General features: G+C 48.3%; 1 protein-coding gene across 2 annotated transcripts in view; it reads left to right on the plus strand.

The window, feature by feature from the left end:
* Window positions 1–347: 347 nt before the first annotated feature.
* GPC3 (glypican 3) overlaps window positions 348–14,637 on the plus strand; it is a 153,411-nt gene continuing 139,121 nt past the window's right edge. For both annotated transcript variants that reach the window (XM_054839327.1, XM_054839328.1), the window contains exons 1-2: window positions 348–660; window positions 9,755–9,916. In XM_054839327.1, the coding sequence (XP_054695302.1) occupies window positions 501–660; window positions 9,755–9,916 (322 nt within the window). In that variant the 5' untranslated portion in view covers window positions 348–500. The remainder of the gene's footprint in view (window positions 661–9,754; window positions 9,917–14,637) is intronic.

The following is a 14,637-nucleotide window of genomic DNA, read 5'->3' on the forward strand; positions in this document are numbered from 1 at the left end:
ATGCGGAAGCACCAGAGCAACACCCGGTCTCGTGTAAACCTGCAACGCTGCTGCACCCCGCCCCATGCAAACGCGGGGCTGCCCCTGCAAGCAACAGTGCAACCCCCACCGCGTGCAAGCGTGCACCGGTACCGCGAGCTGCCGCGCGGCGCAGGACGGTTTGCGGGGCAGGTGAGGCGCGCGCCGGGCGGGGCAGGCGCCGCGGGACCAATGAGCGCCGGGGCGGTGCCGCGCGCGGGGCAAGTTCGCCGGTACGGGGGCGGGCACCAATCAGCGCGGGAGCCGGCTGGGCGGGGGCCAATGGGCGCGCGGCGGGGCGGTGCGGGGCGGTGCGCGCGGAGCCGGTCCTGGCGCTCCGGGAGCGCCGCGCGAGGCGCGGGGCTGAGCTCCGGTCCGCGCTTCCCCGCTCCGTCGTGTAGCAGCCCGATCCCGGCGCGGAGCTGGCCCGGCGGGAATGCCTGCCGGCGGGCTGTAGAGGAGCGCCCCGGTGCCCCGGGAGGATGTCGGGGAGCGGCGGAGCGCTGCTGCTGCTGCTGGCCGCGCTGCTCGGCGCCCCGGGGGGTGCGCAGCTGGCGGGGGAAGCCGCCTGCCGCCCGGTCCGCGCCGCCTTCCAGGTGCTGCAGCCCGGAGCCAAGTGGGTGCCCGAGAGCCCTGTGCCAGGTGAGACCGCCCGGCCCCATGGCCTGCCGCCACTCCCCCCGCGGGGCTCGCCGGTGCCTTGAGAGAGGGGGGACGTGGTGCCCAGGGGCCGCTCGGGTGCGGCGCGAAACGGCTGCTGCGCCCCGGGGTACATGTGGGGGAATCGCTGTGCGGCTGCGGGACGCTGCGGAGCCGGGTGCGGGCTGCCCCCTTTCCCGCGGGGAGCGGCTCTTCCCTGGCAGCCGGGGCGCAGGGTTGCCGGCCGCTCGGTGGCGGTGATCGCCGGGCTCCGCACTTCGGGTGCGCCCCATTGCATCCAGCCGGGTTAAAACGGAGCCTGCGGTTACGTCCCTCAGAAGGAAATCTAGACGAGCGGGTCTTTTACCGCTCTCGTTTTGCTTCGGGGGGGTCTTTCACCTAGAGGACGCTCATACGCAAACTTCTGCTGCCTGCAGAACCAGCCGCCTCGCATGCCTCTGCCGGGGGTCCGGTGTGAGACGCCCGGCGGAACGCGGTATCGCTGCCCGGCGAGCGGAGGCCCCGCGCACCCGTCACGTCTCCGCCGGCCCCGGGTCTGCCAGGGCAGTTTCGCACAAGGCGCCGTGTGCCGGGCAGCGCTGTGATGAGCAAAGCTGTGCTCTGAGGGAAATCCCGCTCATCCAGACCCTCATCCCCTCCCTGAGCTCGAGGGCTGCCACAGCTCCAGAAAACGGGGCTGGAAGCGGGCAGCACAGCGTTCTCCGACCTGTGCGTGTATCGTGCGGGACGCGGTGACCCGGGCAGGAGGCTGTTACGGATCTGGGCGAGGTGTTACTGTGCTGTGCTATTACCATTACAGGTGGCTGCCTGCGTGGTGCCGCACCAAACCTCATCACCTATGCCCTATGAGGCTGCTTTCAGTATATGTGCCTCATGCCTATTTTAAAATACAACTGAAATACTTGATTTCCCTGCCTTTTAAAGGTCCTTTTGCAGCTTTTTGGTAACTAGGGAGTGTCGGCTCCTCCAGGTGGGTGGCTGTGCGCTTGGCGTGTGTGTACGCAAACGGATAGGTTTTGATAGCTGTGTTACAGAGCTGCCCGAAGAACTCGGGTGCTGTTGTGTTAGGTTAAATACGCCTGCCCTGAAAAGCTTATGATCAAAGTATGAAAAGGAAGAGATAACAGGCAAACGTGACAGGCAGGCGAGGTGCAATAAGATCATTGCCAGCAGTAACTGCTTTTAATAACGATGTGTTGAGTTACATTTCTTGCATACAGTGTTGCACAGGCCAGAAATACAAGAGTTGCTTCAGCAACGATCTGCTGCAGCACAGGAGAGGAAGGGGAGAAGCAGGGTGTGTAGGGCTGGGAATGCAAGGTGGTGTGTCTGCTGGTGCAAATCCCCAATCCTTTGGTCTGGAGGACTGTAGCAATACCTCAGCTTACCAACAGCCACTAGATCGAGAGGGAGAACTTAGATGGAAGTCCTTGGTGAGAGAGTACTTCCCCTATCCCTTCCTATTCTTGCATCCCCTTCCCGTATTAATTTTTCCTCTTTTCTTAATGCTCCTTTCAGAGTAGCTGCAGGAGCAGCATCTCTTCTATCTTTTCTCCACAGGGCCTCAATGTCCTGGTCAGTGTGGAGGTAGTGCTGGAAATACTTTGTGATGAAACGTTTGCACGGAGAGTTGCAGGGAGGGGAAGGAGCTGCTCTTATCACCACTAAAATGACAAATTCTGTTGTCTGTAATCAAAGAAATGTCTTCCTCTGTTTCTGTGAAAGTGGTGCAACATTTGCTTTAATCCCTAGGTAACTTTCTCGGAGTGCATTTTTACAGCGAGAGGTGCCAGAGGGGTGGGCAGCCAGGGTGTTCCCGGCGGGTCCTTGCAGGCTGTGCTGTGAGTGTTGGGGGGCTGCTGGGGCCCCTGTGCTGCAATGTGGTCAGTCCTTTCCCCAGAAACCAGTGGCATCCTCCATCCCAGCTGCGGGCAGTGCTGTGATTGCAGTGGGTGCCTTTGCCTAGGCATCTTCCTTTGCCAGCAGGATTCAGGTTGCTGGAGTTGCTCAGTCGTGCTCTTGCTCCCCTGGGAGCTGCAGCTGCATCCCTGATTTTCAGGAGGCGAAAAAGAGCCGTTTGCCTTTCTGTAGAGCCTGTTGGTAGCTGGATCAATATCTCCTAACACGGCTGGCGTTTCAAGTGAATACTTCCAGCTTGTTACGATGATAAAGTTCCCACATATCAAATCGAAAGTGGATTTTACATTTGCCTAAGTACATAAACTTGATCATAATTAAAGCAATGACTGCTTGCTTATACCTTGGATCTGGCCCATCTTGCATGACTCTGTGTAGTAATTACACTTCAGAGCACTTGCTTCTCCTAGTAGCAGCTGCATAAATCTCTGTAATAGGGGAACATCACTCAAGGACTATTTTCCAGGCTTCTGTTTATTGCTTTTCTTCCTTTCATACATCTGTCAATTAAAAAAAGTTTTGGAGTTCCCAGTCACAAATCACCATGGAATCAATTCTGAGAACCTTTGCCTATAGGTCATATCACCCTGGAGAAACTCGGGGTTTAAACAACTTATTTAAAACATGGAGGGTTTTTTTTGACACAAGCAGAAAACGATTTCTGGAAGCCAGATTTTGCATTATGAGCAGTTGTGGCTGAAGGCATAAGTAAAGGAAATGCTGCCGAGTTGCAACACAGGCAGGAGAAACGTCCCACGGCTCCGTTTAACTAGATCAGTGGTGCGTGGGCTGGGGGGACATTGGCTCAGTGCTCCCTGTGAAGGATCCCAGCCACACCAGACTGATTCTTTTAATTAAAAAAAAAGAAAAAAGAAAAAGGCAGTTCTGATAAATGTGAGGAATGTGTCGTGCTGTTTCATGAGCGGCATTAATGTTCTGGGAGTAATTCTAGCTGAAGGCGTGCATTAGGCAGTGAGCAGAAACTTGGTCTCCTCTGGTCCTGCAGCCCGGGGACCAGGTTTTTGCAGCTCCGGAGCATGCTTTGGCATGCTTGGAGGTGGGGAGCAGCACGACCTAACTACCGTGAGCTGCAGCTGACTCTTCGGAGGGGTGGGAGGATGTAATTCATGCCAACAGCTCGACTGAGCTAGATGAGAGGCCTTGTGCTGGAGAGGAGCGAAGGCAGGGTGGTGGGAGAGTGCTTTTCATAGCTTCTTCTGAAGTTGGGACTTAATGCCAGCTCGTGAGCCAACCTGCAGTTCTGCACTGGGGTGACTGCCTCAGCTGCTCGCAGTCATTAATAAATAGGTTCTCTCTCTCTTACACTGCCTGTCTTGATTTTCTTCTTCCTTTTGTCTTTTCCCTGCATAATTTCTCATGTATAAAGAGTAGCTTGAATTTCCTTCACCCCCTCCGCGGTCTGTTTTCTCTCCTCTTTGCCATTCAGATTTCTTTGTGTTAGTGGTGATGCTCCATATAATTGGGCTGGTGTATGTGGGTAGAGGGGAAGAGGGGAGTCGTCGCCTTGCCGAGACAGGGGGAAGGGACAGACATCTCTGCCCCTGGTTGCGTGGAAGTCAAGGAATATTTTTCTCGGCAGAAATATCTGCTGGTGGGTCTGTTCTCCTCCCACGGCAGAGTCCAGTTTCCAGCTTTTTGTTCATTCTCTTTGATGGAAGCAAATATGGATTCACCCTAAGAAAACAGAGGAGATTAACCTTTTGCTTTTGGAGTAGAGGTGTAAAGCTTTACAACTGGCTGGCTGAGTGTGGCAAGCTTTTTTATTTTTTTTCTTTTTTTCTGGCAGATAGTGTGTGCCGATGCACAATTTAAGAACTGAAAATACCAACTCTTCCCATTGGACTTGATGCACCTTGGCTCGCGAGCTGGGTCCCTTTGTACTCCTGCTCTTTTATCCTGTTTTTCCCGAGTGGGATATTGATACTCCTCCCCGTGCAGCCTTTCCATTTAGCATAGCATGGTGGTTTAAGGTCTTAGTTTACTAGATAATTGAGTTTTCTGTTCTTAATTATTTCAGGCCTGCAAGTTGCTCTCTTGATAGTTAAGAGAGCAGGAGCAGAACCCTAAAGTTTAGTAACCTCCCCAGGCAGTGGTTTTATAGTGAGATCATTAATTTTTTTTTTTTTCCCAGGCGTTAATTTTAACAACATCCTGAACAGTGTTCTTCCCAGTCTTTGGAATGGCTGTTGGGGGGGTGTGTGCCTGTAACAAATGTGTATGGAGAGTGGGTGCCCACAAATTAACTCCATATTTTCCATGACAATATTGTTGATACATTTGTACATTTTTTAGGAGGAAACTCTTACTCTGTAAAACTTCTCTATTTTCTCCATAACTACTACTTTTAAAAGATGCAGTGTTATAGAGCGTTATATTTGTGTGGCAATCATCTGGCCAACACTGCAAGACTTGGGGAGGAGTTCAGAGTCAGATGGCCTTGTGAAACACAAGATGGAATAGAAAATAAAGGATAATTAAGCAGTGATAAATATCCCGTGTAGTACCCATACTGTTCCAACTTTAATCACCTATTGAATGAGGTTGGTTTATAATTTATATCTCTTAAATTAGGTTTTAAAAAGATCAGCACTTAACCTGGGTTCTGAACAGTTGCATTTCCTTTCCCCCTCAAATGCTGAGCATTAAAAGCCAGTGACAGATGCGCGACCCTTTAGTCACATAATTTAAAAGGAGGTTTTTAATAAAAAAAAGTATGAGAATAGCTGCAGGAAAATCCACTATATTTAAAGGTTGAATCACTGCTTTTATCTGTTTAAAGCATAATGCTGACTGTGAAACAATTAGAGAAAGAAAATTAACACAAAGCAGCAGCTTTCTTGTGGGTGGTATTAACAAATCGTGAGCAAAGAGGCTGGGACGAGGCCCTCCGATGTTTCCAGACCACAGAAGACGAAGGATGCTGCTGCATGGGGTAGCAGAGCTCTCCCGTCGCATGTAACATTAAGCAGGGCCAGTTTCTTATTTTGACAATGCCTGGGGTAAATTTTGGGGGAATGTTAATCTGATTTAAGCTGCCGTGTGATCTGGGTGGGCAGGCTAGCGTGCCTCAGTGGAAAGCACAGCTTGTCCGCCTGTATCTGATGACAGGGTTGGGGCTATCCTGGGATGCTTAAAATCAAAATACAGTCCTTCAGCCTCACAGAGGAGTCTATTACTGCCTGCAGATGATCTCAAAGGGTTTTTTTGACATTTAATCCACTGAAATTATTTTCACTTCTGCTGTACTAACCACCTATCTGTGGGAATAATTGTACATCAAAGTCAAATTTAATGCTTTAAATTCAGTACTACCTAGTCTTCAGTAAAAATTCCCCGTGTCAGAAGGAGGAAGAGGCAGGGTGCTGCTGAAATTACTGCAGTTGTAGAGATTAGTTGTGTCAGCTAGAAGCATATGCAAAATTACTGGAGCATTTACACTGCTGTTCCCCAAGATGGCATAAATGGCACAGCGCTCTGATGGTGCCTGGCATTCGCGGCACCTGTGGAAGGGGCCACATCCAGCTCCTTCCCACCCATGGGAGTTGGGTGTCGGAGGGTCAGGCTCCCGTGCTTAGCATGGCATCAGTATCACTAATCATGCAAAGATTGGTATGTGAGCATCCAAATGCAGTTTAGTAAAATGGTTGGAGTAATTCGTGGGACACTTTCTTTCCAAAAATGAATTTGTAATGATCTATAGCAAAAGGCAGAGGTTGTTTGCAAGGGCTGAGCCTGGAATTATGAAGTGTAATGGGTTGAAACTTTAAGAGAAAGGGGGGTGTGTAGGTTGGGAGATAAAAACAATCTTAACAGTAAGGGCCATTAGGCAGTGGAATGGGCTTTGCTATCTCACAGGTTGGAGCTATCACTGGAGGCGTTTGTTAGATGAAATGCTCAGAGGGGGTGGATTGGGAGGCAGGGGGTAGGATTTGATGACTCACAGGACCTTTTCCTGTGGCATTTATGGAGCCAGAAACACACCATGGTTTAATTCATGCTAGCGTCTGATCCGTAGGCTTGCAGCGTGTTTCCAGGCATTTGTGTCTCTGCATCCACACGCTTCCGGAGCACGCGTGGTTCGCACAGCGCCTAGCGCTTGGGGCGCAGGATCTGGGTCTTTTGGGTGGTGCTGCAGCATGAATGCAGAAGAGCTTCCTCCAAGCAGCACCATGAATAACCCCCAAATGTACTTGCAGGTCAAAAAGCTCTGTCCCTGTTCCACTTGTGTCTGCTGTGGCTGGGGTCAGCGGGTGGGTTAGTGGCTCCTGGGGGAATGGGCATCAAAACCTTTCCTTACTGCTGAGCCTTACAGCTGGGACTGTGTGGGTCTGCTCGCCAGCTGGGAAAGCCACGTACAGAAAATAGCTGGCAGATGGGAGTCAGGCCCCCGCTCCCTGGCCTTCTGCAGCAATGCTCTGCGCCCAGAAGGACCTGGTCCCTGGTAGCTGATAAGAGTCTGTCCTGCCTGTATTGACCTGTTGCATTTACCATGACGTTTCTGGTCATTGGTGTTAGTTGGCTATCTCTGTAAAATGTTTTAAGCTGTCAGAGTTAATTCCCAGGCTTTTTCCTCCTCCTCCGTGATTGCTCTACTACAGCACGCGTCTGTCTTTACTTACTTCGCAGAAATAAAAATCCATTTAAGGGGAGAAATTGGCTTAATTGCTAAAAAGAAGGATAGGAGGTGGGTAGATGACCTTGCTGCTTCCTGTCCCTGGCTTTCACTTGCACAGATCTCTTAATTGCCAGCTCTCAGATTTTCTATATTGGTATTTCCATTAATTGTGGAAGGATTTTTTTTTTAATTTGAAATGTGTCCTAATATAATAAATGTAGGAAGAAAAAAGCTTTATATTAACAAGACATTTATGGCTGTATTGTAGTGTTAAAGGGACCATGCTAAGCCTTTTTGCGGTGTAAATTGACTTGGATTTGACTTTAAAAAAACCTCTTTAACTTGCTGTTATATAACCGCTTCTCTCATTAACACAGTGTCTTGCTGTTACGTGGTTTTATGGTCCCGGTTGTTTTTCCAATGCATGAAATACCTGTCGCTGTACTCCTGGAGTGGGTTAGTTCATGAACCGCTGAGACTCGATCTTTAGATGTCAGTGGTGCTGGCTTTTTGTTGGAGGGCTTGATGAAGGAATTTCTGCTGCGTACCCTGTTTTGCAGAAGGGGAAACTGAGGCAGCGGGTAGGGATGGAGCCAGGATGGTGGTGTGGGTCCAGCCCTGGGCTGTGCCTCTTTCTCCCACTTTGCCATGTGGTGTTTTGCAGTGGGGGTAGGACTTGCATTGGTTGAAGCTCCTTTTTGCACGTGAAATGCACGTTGCAGATAGAGTGTTTCACAATGTTTTTTTTCCAGGCTGTGCCGGGGAAGGGATGGGGCTGGAGGGAGGAGGGTTTCTGCTGCCACTGCTCCCAAGCCCTGACAGCTGTTTTCCCTCCGCGGTGTGCGTGACTCTTCTTCAGGAGATACACGATTGAAGTGACATTAGTATTAATCCTGTTCTTCTAGGCTACACTTACAAAAGTGACTTTTGACACTTTCTAGTAATTAGTGAGACAGTAGATGTGGTAAGAGACTCTTGAGGAGAGGAGAACCTGGAAGGGTGCGTAATCCTTCCAGAGCAGATATGTAAATTACTGAAGTTGCTTTTAGTGAGGGAAAGAACCTCTGTAGCAAACGGGAAGACAGAGGGAGGGCTGAGGGGTGCATGGAGCCTTCAGCCTTGTCTGGGCTGTCAGTCGCTGGCTTGGGGACTGCTTCCTAATCCTGGTTCTGGGCAGTGCTGAGCCTAATGGGGAGCTCATCCTGCACTGGTGTGCTGGGGGCACGCTGCAGTTTGGGTGGCAGACACTGAAATGGAAGGTTCTTGCTGCTGTCTGGCCCTGGATAGCTGTTTTTAATGGAGTTGTTGCTTACTCTTTGAGTTTCTAACAGCAGCATCGGGTTAGATGTGTTTTGTATGATAAGGGCTGTTGCTTTGATATGAGCTTGTTGCAGGGCCATGGTTTGCTACTGAAAGTTGGTTGAGACTTTCTGTTGCTGCCACTTCCAGCTCTTCTGTTCCATTTCTCCTGTTGTCTGAACCCAAAAGATGAATATTTTATTTTCTAGATTTTATTTATCACCTTTTAGCTAACAGCACTTTTCCTAAAATGAAAGCTAACTTTGTCCACTGCCTCCAGGAGTGAGAGGTCTGGGAATGTCAAAACCAAAAATTTAGCATCACTGACTAGTCCTTTGAGCTGCAGCTTGAGATGCCAGAGCAAGCGATGCTCCTCTTGCCTCTGCACCCTGGCTTTTCTACCATTGTGGTGAATGGGTGGAGGTGCTGCCCGTGCAGCCATGCAGTTGCATGTCTGCTGCTGCAAAGGCATTTGCCTTTTGCAATGCTCAGCGTGTGCCTCAGGACCTGTCTGTCTGCAGCGGGACTTGCACAAGTGAAATGATTAACTTTGGGCTTTGCCTGTTGGGATGGAGGAAGGATGGGATGGTGAAATTGGTGGGAGGACTCAGGAGGTATGTACAACTTGGAAGTCTACACTAAAAAAAAAAAAGTAAATTGTTATTGTTGTGCCCTCCTGTTGTTACTGTTATTGCTGTGGATATAAAAGGATGGAGATTAGAGGCAGATAATGCAGTTGTTATTTGTTTTAAGTCTCTATGCAAATCACAAGCATATCCTGTGTGCTGAGCTATGTGCGTTGCTCTACTCATTGTAAATCCACAGCTTCAAATCCTGGCTGCTTTTTCCATCTCCCACTCCATCTCTTCTGGCTGCCTGCAGCCCCTTACCAGTGTGCTGGTAGGCATGCAGGAGGTAGCGAGGCGATGCTCTGGATCGCTCTGCTCAGCACCAACACATCAGTGGGTGGAGTGTGGGAGCTAAACCCAGCAGCGTGCTGGCATGTGTGCGTAGCAAGCTCTCGGGGGCTATTGCTCAGCAGTCCTGGCTCTGCCTTATCGGTCGTCTTCCTGAGCTGCTTGCTCAGGACAGATTCCAGAAATGTCATCAGTTTGCCCAAACAGTAGTTGCAGCGATACCAACGTATGGAGTTGGCTTCCTCTCAGCTCCCAGCAATTTCACCTCCTAATGCAAGTTTTCTGCCCTTCTTGTGTCTCTGTCCAGGGGCCGATCTCCAAGTATGTATCCCGAAGGGCTCCACGTGCTGCTCGAGGAAGATGGAGGAGAAGTACCAGGCAACAGCCCGCCTGAACATGGAGCAGCTCCTGCAGTCTGCCAGCATGGAGCTGAAGTTCCTCGTCATCCAGAACGCTGCCATCTTCCAAGGTGAGCGCTGGGGGGTGGGATGAGGAGGCGCTTCTGCTCCTCTTCCTCAGCACTGCGTAATCAGAAGTGCAGGTGGCTGGAAGCTTTCTGTTCACTTGTTTTCATATGTTTGTATATATTATATGTGCTTATTTATAATAAATAATACACCTGGTTTGGTATATGCCAGCTCTGCAGTGCTTGTCCTAAATATTCCTGTAGCTGAAACAGCAAATGTAAATTTAAAGACTAAATCTCTTCAAGTGCAAATTTAAAAATAAATGAAAAACCCACTTCACCAAGAATTAGACTGTGCAAGTACCATCTTGTGTGATTCTGCCAGTCCCAAAAAACATGTTGTAGCAATGTGATCAGGTTGCAAACCCAGTGTAATGCTTGGTAAGCATCTAAAATGTGTATTGATTATTGTTAGCCGTCGCAAAACAAAGTCTGTTATTTCATGTGAAGTTGGGTAGGGGCTGCCTTGTTCACAAGTGTGGTCCCTGGTGCTTGCCATGGGATATTTGAGTGCTTGGTAACCTGATGCCACACACTATCTTCTTCTAACGATAATGTGATGTATTGTATTTTTAGCAAAACTGGTTTTTGAAAATATTTTCTACTGTGGATACGAGTTTGTCACATAAATCTGTAATAATTTTTTTTTAGGGCCTTTATGCAAGCAAAACTTATTCCATCCATGGTTAATGTGCGGTGAAATGATTGCTTGTTTGTTGAGTGCTCTCGTATTGAGGTTCCACTGTTCTACGTTAATGGCATTTTTGCCTATATTTAAAAAAGAAGGCATGAGCAATCAAGCATTGTTTTCTTGCTGATATTTTTGCAGAATAATTGATTTATTTTTGTTCATGCATCACTTAAAGCAAGACCCAAAGCCTGTGAGATCATGACAAAGCTCTGTTCTGGTCCACAACTGACTGATGAAGTCTAATGTGTTGTTTTTCTTGGGTGTAAGATTAAATTGCTGAGGTGGTAACAGCATCTTTTTTTCCCCAATGCTTCTTAATGCAGTGAGCATTAGGTTCCAATTCTGCTAAAAAGAGTGGGGTAAAACTAATGAGTGTGGTTTCCTGGGCATTGGAAATGTGGCCTAGCTTCAGAAATGGTGAATAACCTGGCCAGAATACAAAGTGTCTACCTCCTCCTCGACCATTTGACAAAAGCATTGTAACATTAGAGGTTTTATTGTGTATAGGAATGACACCCTATGTTACTACAGGTTGTGCATAGCGTGGCACAGTCGGGTGCTCTAGCTCTGAACTTGCCGTATCTCCTGTACAGAGTTGAATCCCTTGCTCTGATATTTTCTTTTTTTTTTCCTTTTTCTTTTTTTTGATTTCCATCCTGGTCATGAGAGCCCTTTCCTTGTGCAGGCGTTTTGGACCTGATGTTACTGAATACTGAATTGCCATTCTTCTTGGTGGTGGGGAAGAAAAGCATTTAATTGAAGAATTCCTGACCACTTCTGCTAATAAAAAAGAGATCATGACTAATTTTAAAGATCTCTTGCAATCTCATTGTAGAAGAGGAATTCCTAGCTGGAACCCTTGAGGAGCTCACTTTGCCTCGTACAAAGTGTTTTGGACTTGGAAGGGCAATTCATTAGACTTTGAAAACGTGTACTTTTGTTATCTTTAAATTTAGTCTTGAAGTCTGTAGAAGAACACGTTTTTAAATAAGTGGATCTTTTGATTGCTGCTTGTGTAAGAGTATTTTGATGGCTGCCGTGCCAGAGACTGTTATAGCTATAGAAATTGTGCTTGCACCCAACGTAAGGTGGTCTGATTTCTTGTTTCTTGGCACCGGGAACAGGCTTTTGTCTCGAGGCATCACTAAGGGATCTGGCACTGGGGTGCAATGTCTCAAATCAAACCTCACCAGTGTGCTGTTTGCTTCCTCCTATGTTGCCAAGGTATGTGCTATGACACCTGGTGGCAGGTCAGAAATCTTGCTGCTGCCCTGGCACAGCTGGGGAGTGTAGGATGCCCATGGCAGGGCTGTCCCTGGGGCTGTGCAGGCTGTGTTCAGCTGCAGGGGGCAAAGCTGGGATGGTCAGGGAAGAGGCACTCATGACCGCTGTTGGAGCCCCCGTGGTCCCTGAGCATCTCCTGCAGGTCCTACTCCCACGTGGTGTCTCTGCTCGAAGCTAGGGACAGGTGCCCTGTGGCTTCAGGAACTGGGACCGTAGGAGTGGGATTGCTCCAAGCAATGACGGCTCTCACAGGCATGCTCTGGCAAGGGAGAAAGCTCGGTGTGTCTTGCGTTGGGTCGGACCCAGCATCTGCTCGGGGATCCTGCGCTGAGGATGGGTAATTGCACCGCTCTTGAGAGCAGGGTAATATGTTGGTATGGAAACATATCCTAACCACTCATATTAAAAACACAAATGTGAAACCCCTCAGAGTTAATTTTAATATTTTTAGCCTGGCATCTAAAGGGACTGCTAGTTTGACAAACAAAATCTCACCCAGATGTTATTATTTTGCACCAAATTTAATTTCTTCCCGCTGAAGCTAGAGCAGCATCTCCGTTGATAAAGATCAAGGGAAATTGTCTGGCATTTACAGAAAATCTCATCCAGGCCTATCTGTTACAATGTTCACTTAGCAAAGTTTATTGGATTATTAATTTTAGACCCTTGGGCTTTTTCTTTATTGAAGTTATGAAGGAAAAATCCCAACCAAAAAAATCCTCCCTTTACTAAATTTAAATGGTACAATTAGCTCCCGGTCTTATCTTACAGGCATTTTTTAAAATTATGAAGATGATTTAAGTAGTGATTTAATCCTTTGGAAACTTGCTGCCTTTGACAGTGTTAAAATAGATTGTAGCTGCCTTGACTGCAGTTAAATCTTACTCTAGAATTTCTTTGGGGGCAGGTTTTTTTTGCTTTCATGTGGTGTATCCGTGCTGCTATCTACCCGGGTGTGCACATTCAGGTTCTCAGCTGATGGCAGCTACATTGTGTACCATGCATAGGCTGAACCACATTGCTTCAAAACTTGCTCATATGTCTTTTTGCAAGTAATATTTAGTATTGCTCTGGGGTTGTCATCCAAACTAACTGGTGAGTTAGTGCAACTAACCTGCTGTGGCAAACAGCGAGAGCCCTGCCTACAGTTTGCGTTCTCCTCTCTTTTTCTTCACTGCCTATTAAAACAACAGAAAAAGCCCTCAGCAAACACTACTGATTTCCTAAATATTACATCCGAATCTGAATATCTCAGCTTTGTGAAAGGTGAACTCAAACAGGAAAATACTAGGGTTGTTATTGTGTTTTTTTTTTTCTTCTTACCCCCACTAAGGATCTCTGTTCCCCGGGGCTGGGTTGTGTGCATGTTCATCAGTCTGATGCCTCCTGCTTCCTAAGTTTGGGAATTTGCTTTTCAGTGATCACTTAATTTCTTGTCCTGCATATTGACGGTGTTGCACTGTGGATAACAGAAAATTAAAGCTTTAGCGGCTGCTCAGATGCAGTGTTCATGGTACACTCTCCCTACTTCTTTGTCCAAGGGAAAAGGTACTTTTTAAAAAGTGGAAAGACTGCAAGACAGGAGGACCCTCCAAGGGAAGAGGAGCATCTACACCTGTTGCTTTGTGTAGGACTTGCTGCTCATCTTCCTCAACCAGCAAAGAGTGAAGCACAGGAATGGGAGAGCTGACTACTAGGGGCTGCTTCTGGAGGAGTAATGCAGCATGCTCCTGGAGAAAGTTGCTTTCATTATTTGAAGTCATTGCTTAAATAAGCTATCAGCATGATTTCACGTTGCCCTTCTGCAGCCTTTGCTGTTGGTGCTAGTCAAATCCTGGAGTGGCCTCTCTTTGCATGGTGCAAACGCCAGGCTGTCGGAGCATGTTGGTGGCCGCTCTGCAATCTCCTTTCAGTGATGGTGAGGCCGCTGGAGCCAGCAGAGTAGCAGTGGTGTAAATCTCGAGATAGACCATACGCCTGTTTCTGACCCTGAGTCTAACCACCCCGCTGCTTGCGTGGGTGCAAGGCTTGCTTCCACCTGCTTCCCAAATAGCTCCAGTGAGCTGCAGAGCTTCTTGGACTTGGTTGGAAATGTGGGGGATGCTGGGAAGGCAGGAATGCAATTACCTGAGCTGGAAAATTGGCTGGGATGCTGCGGTTGAATCCCCCTTGGTGAAAGCCTGTAGGCTTAAACTAAGACCTGACCTGTTCCCTCTCAAAAGCAATGACATTTAACCTTCTGCAAACGGCAGCTGGAAGACAAAAGGAGCTCTGCTGGGTACCAAAGGGGAGCTTGCAGGGGCTGTGGGGCTTTGACAGGCTTTTGGGATCTTTCAGAGTAGTTTCTAGGAAGACCGTGTGATAAATCAATATGGATAAACCTGCCCGTACGTGTATGGTATTCTCTTATTCATGGGAGAATCCTGTGTTTTCTCCCCTTTGGAGCTGAGCCCTCAGTGGTTCTGGCAGAGCAGGCGGTGCAAGGAGGACGTCGATTCATCTCCCCCCACGTGCTGCGGTAGGATAAAGGCAGAGCTGTAACTCTTAGTCCTACCAGGCGGCTCTGAAGGCTGTAAATCCTCCATTAGGCATAAATGCAGCCATTTTGGTTATTTATAGTTATTTACACTATCCATTTATATCTGTCAGGAATGAAGGCGGTTTTGACATTGCAAGCTTCTATCAGGTTATCTTTAATCAGTTTAGAGGCACCTAAGCCACAAATATATCAAATAGCTGATCCTAATGT

This window comes from Grus americana, chromosome 12 (genome assembly GCF_028858705.1).
Source record: "Grus americana isolate bGruAme1 chromosome 12, bGruAme1.mat, whole genome shotgun sequence".
NCBI lineage: Eukaryota > Metazoa > Chordata > Aves > Gruiformes > Gruidae > Grus > Grus americana.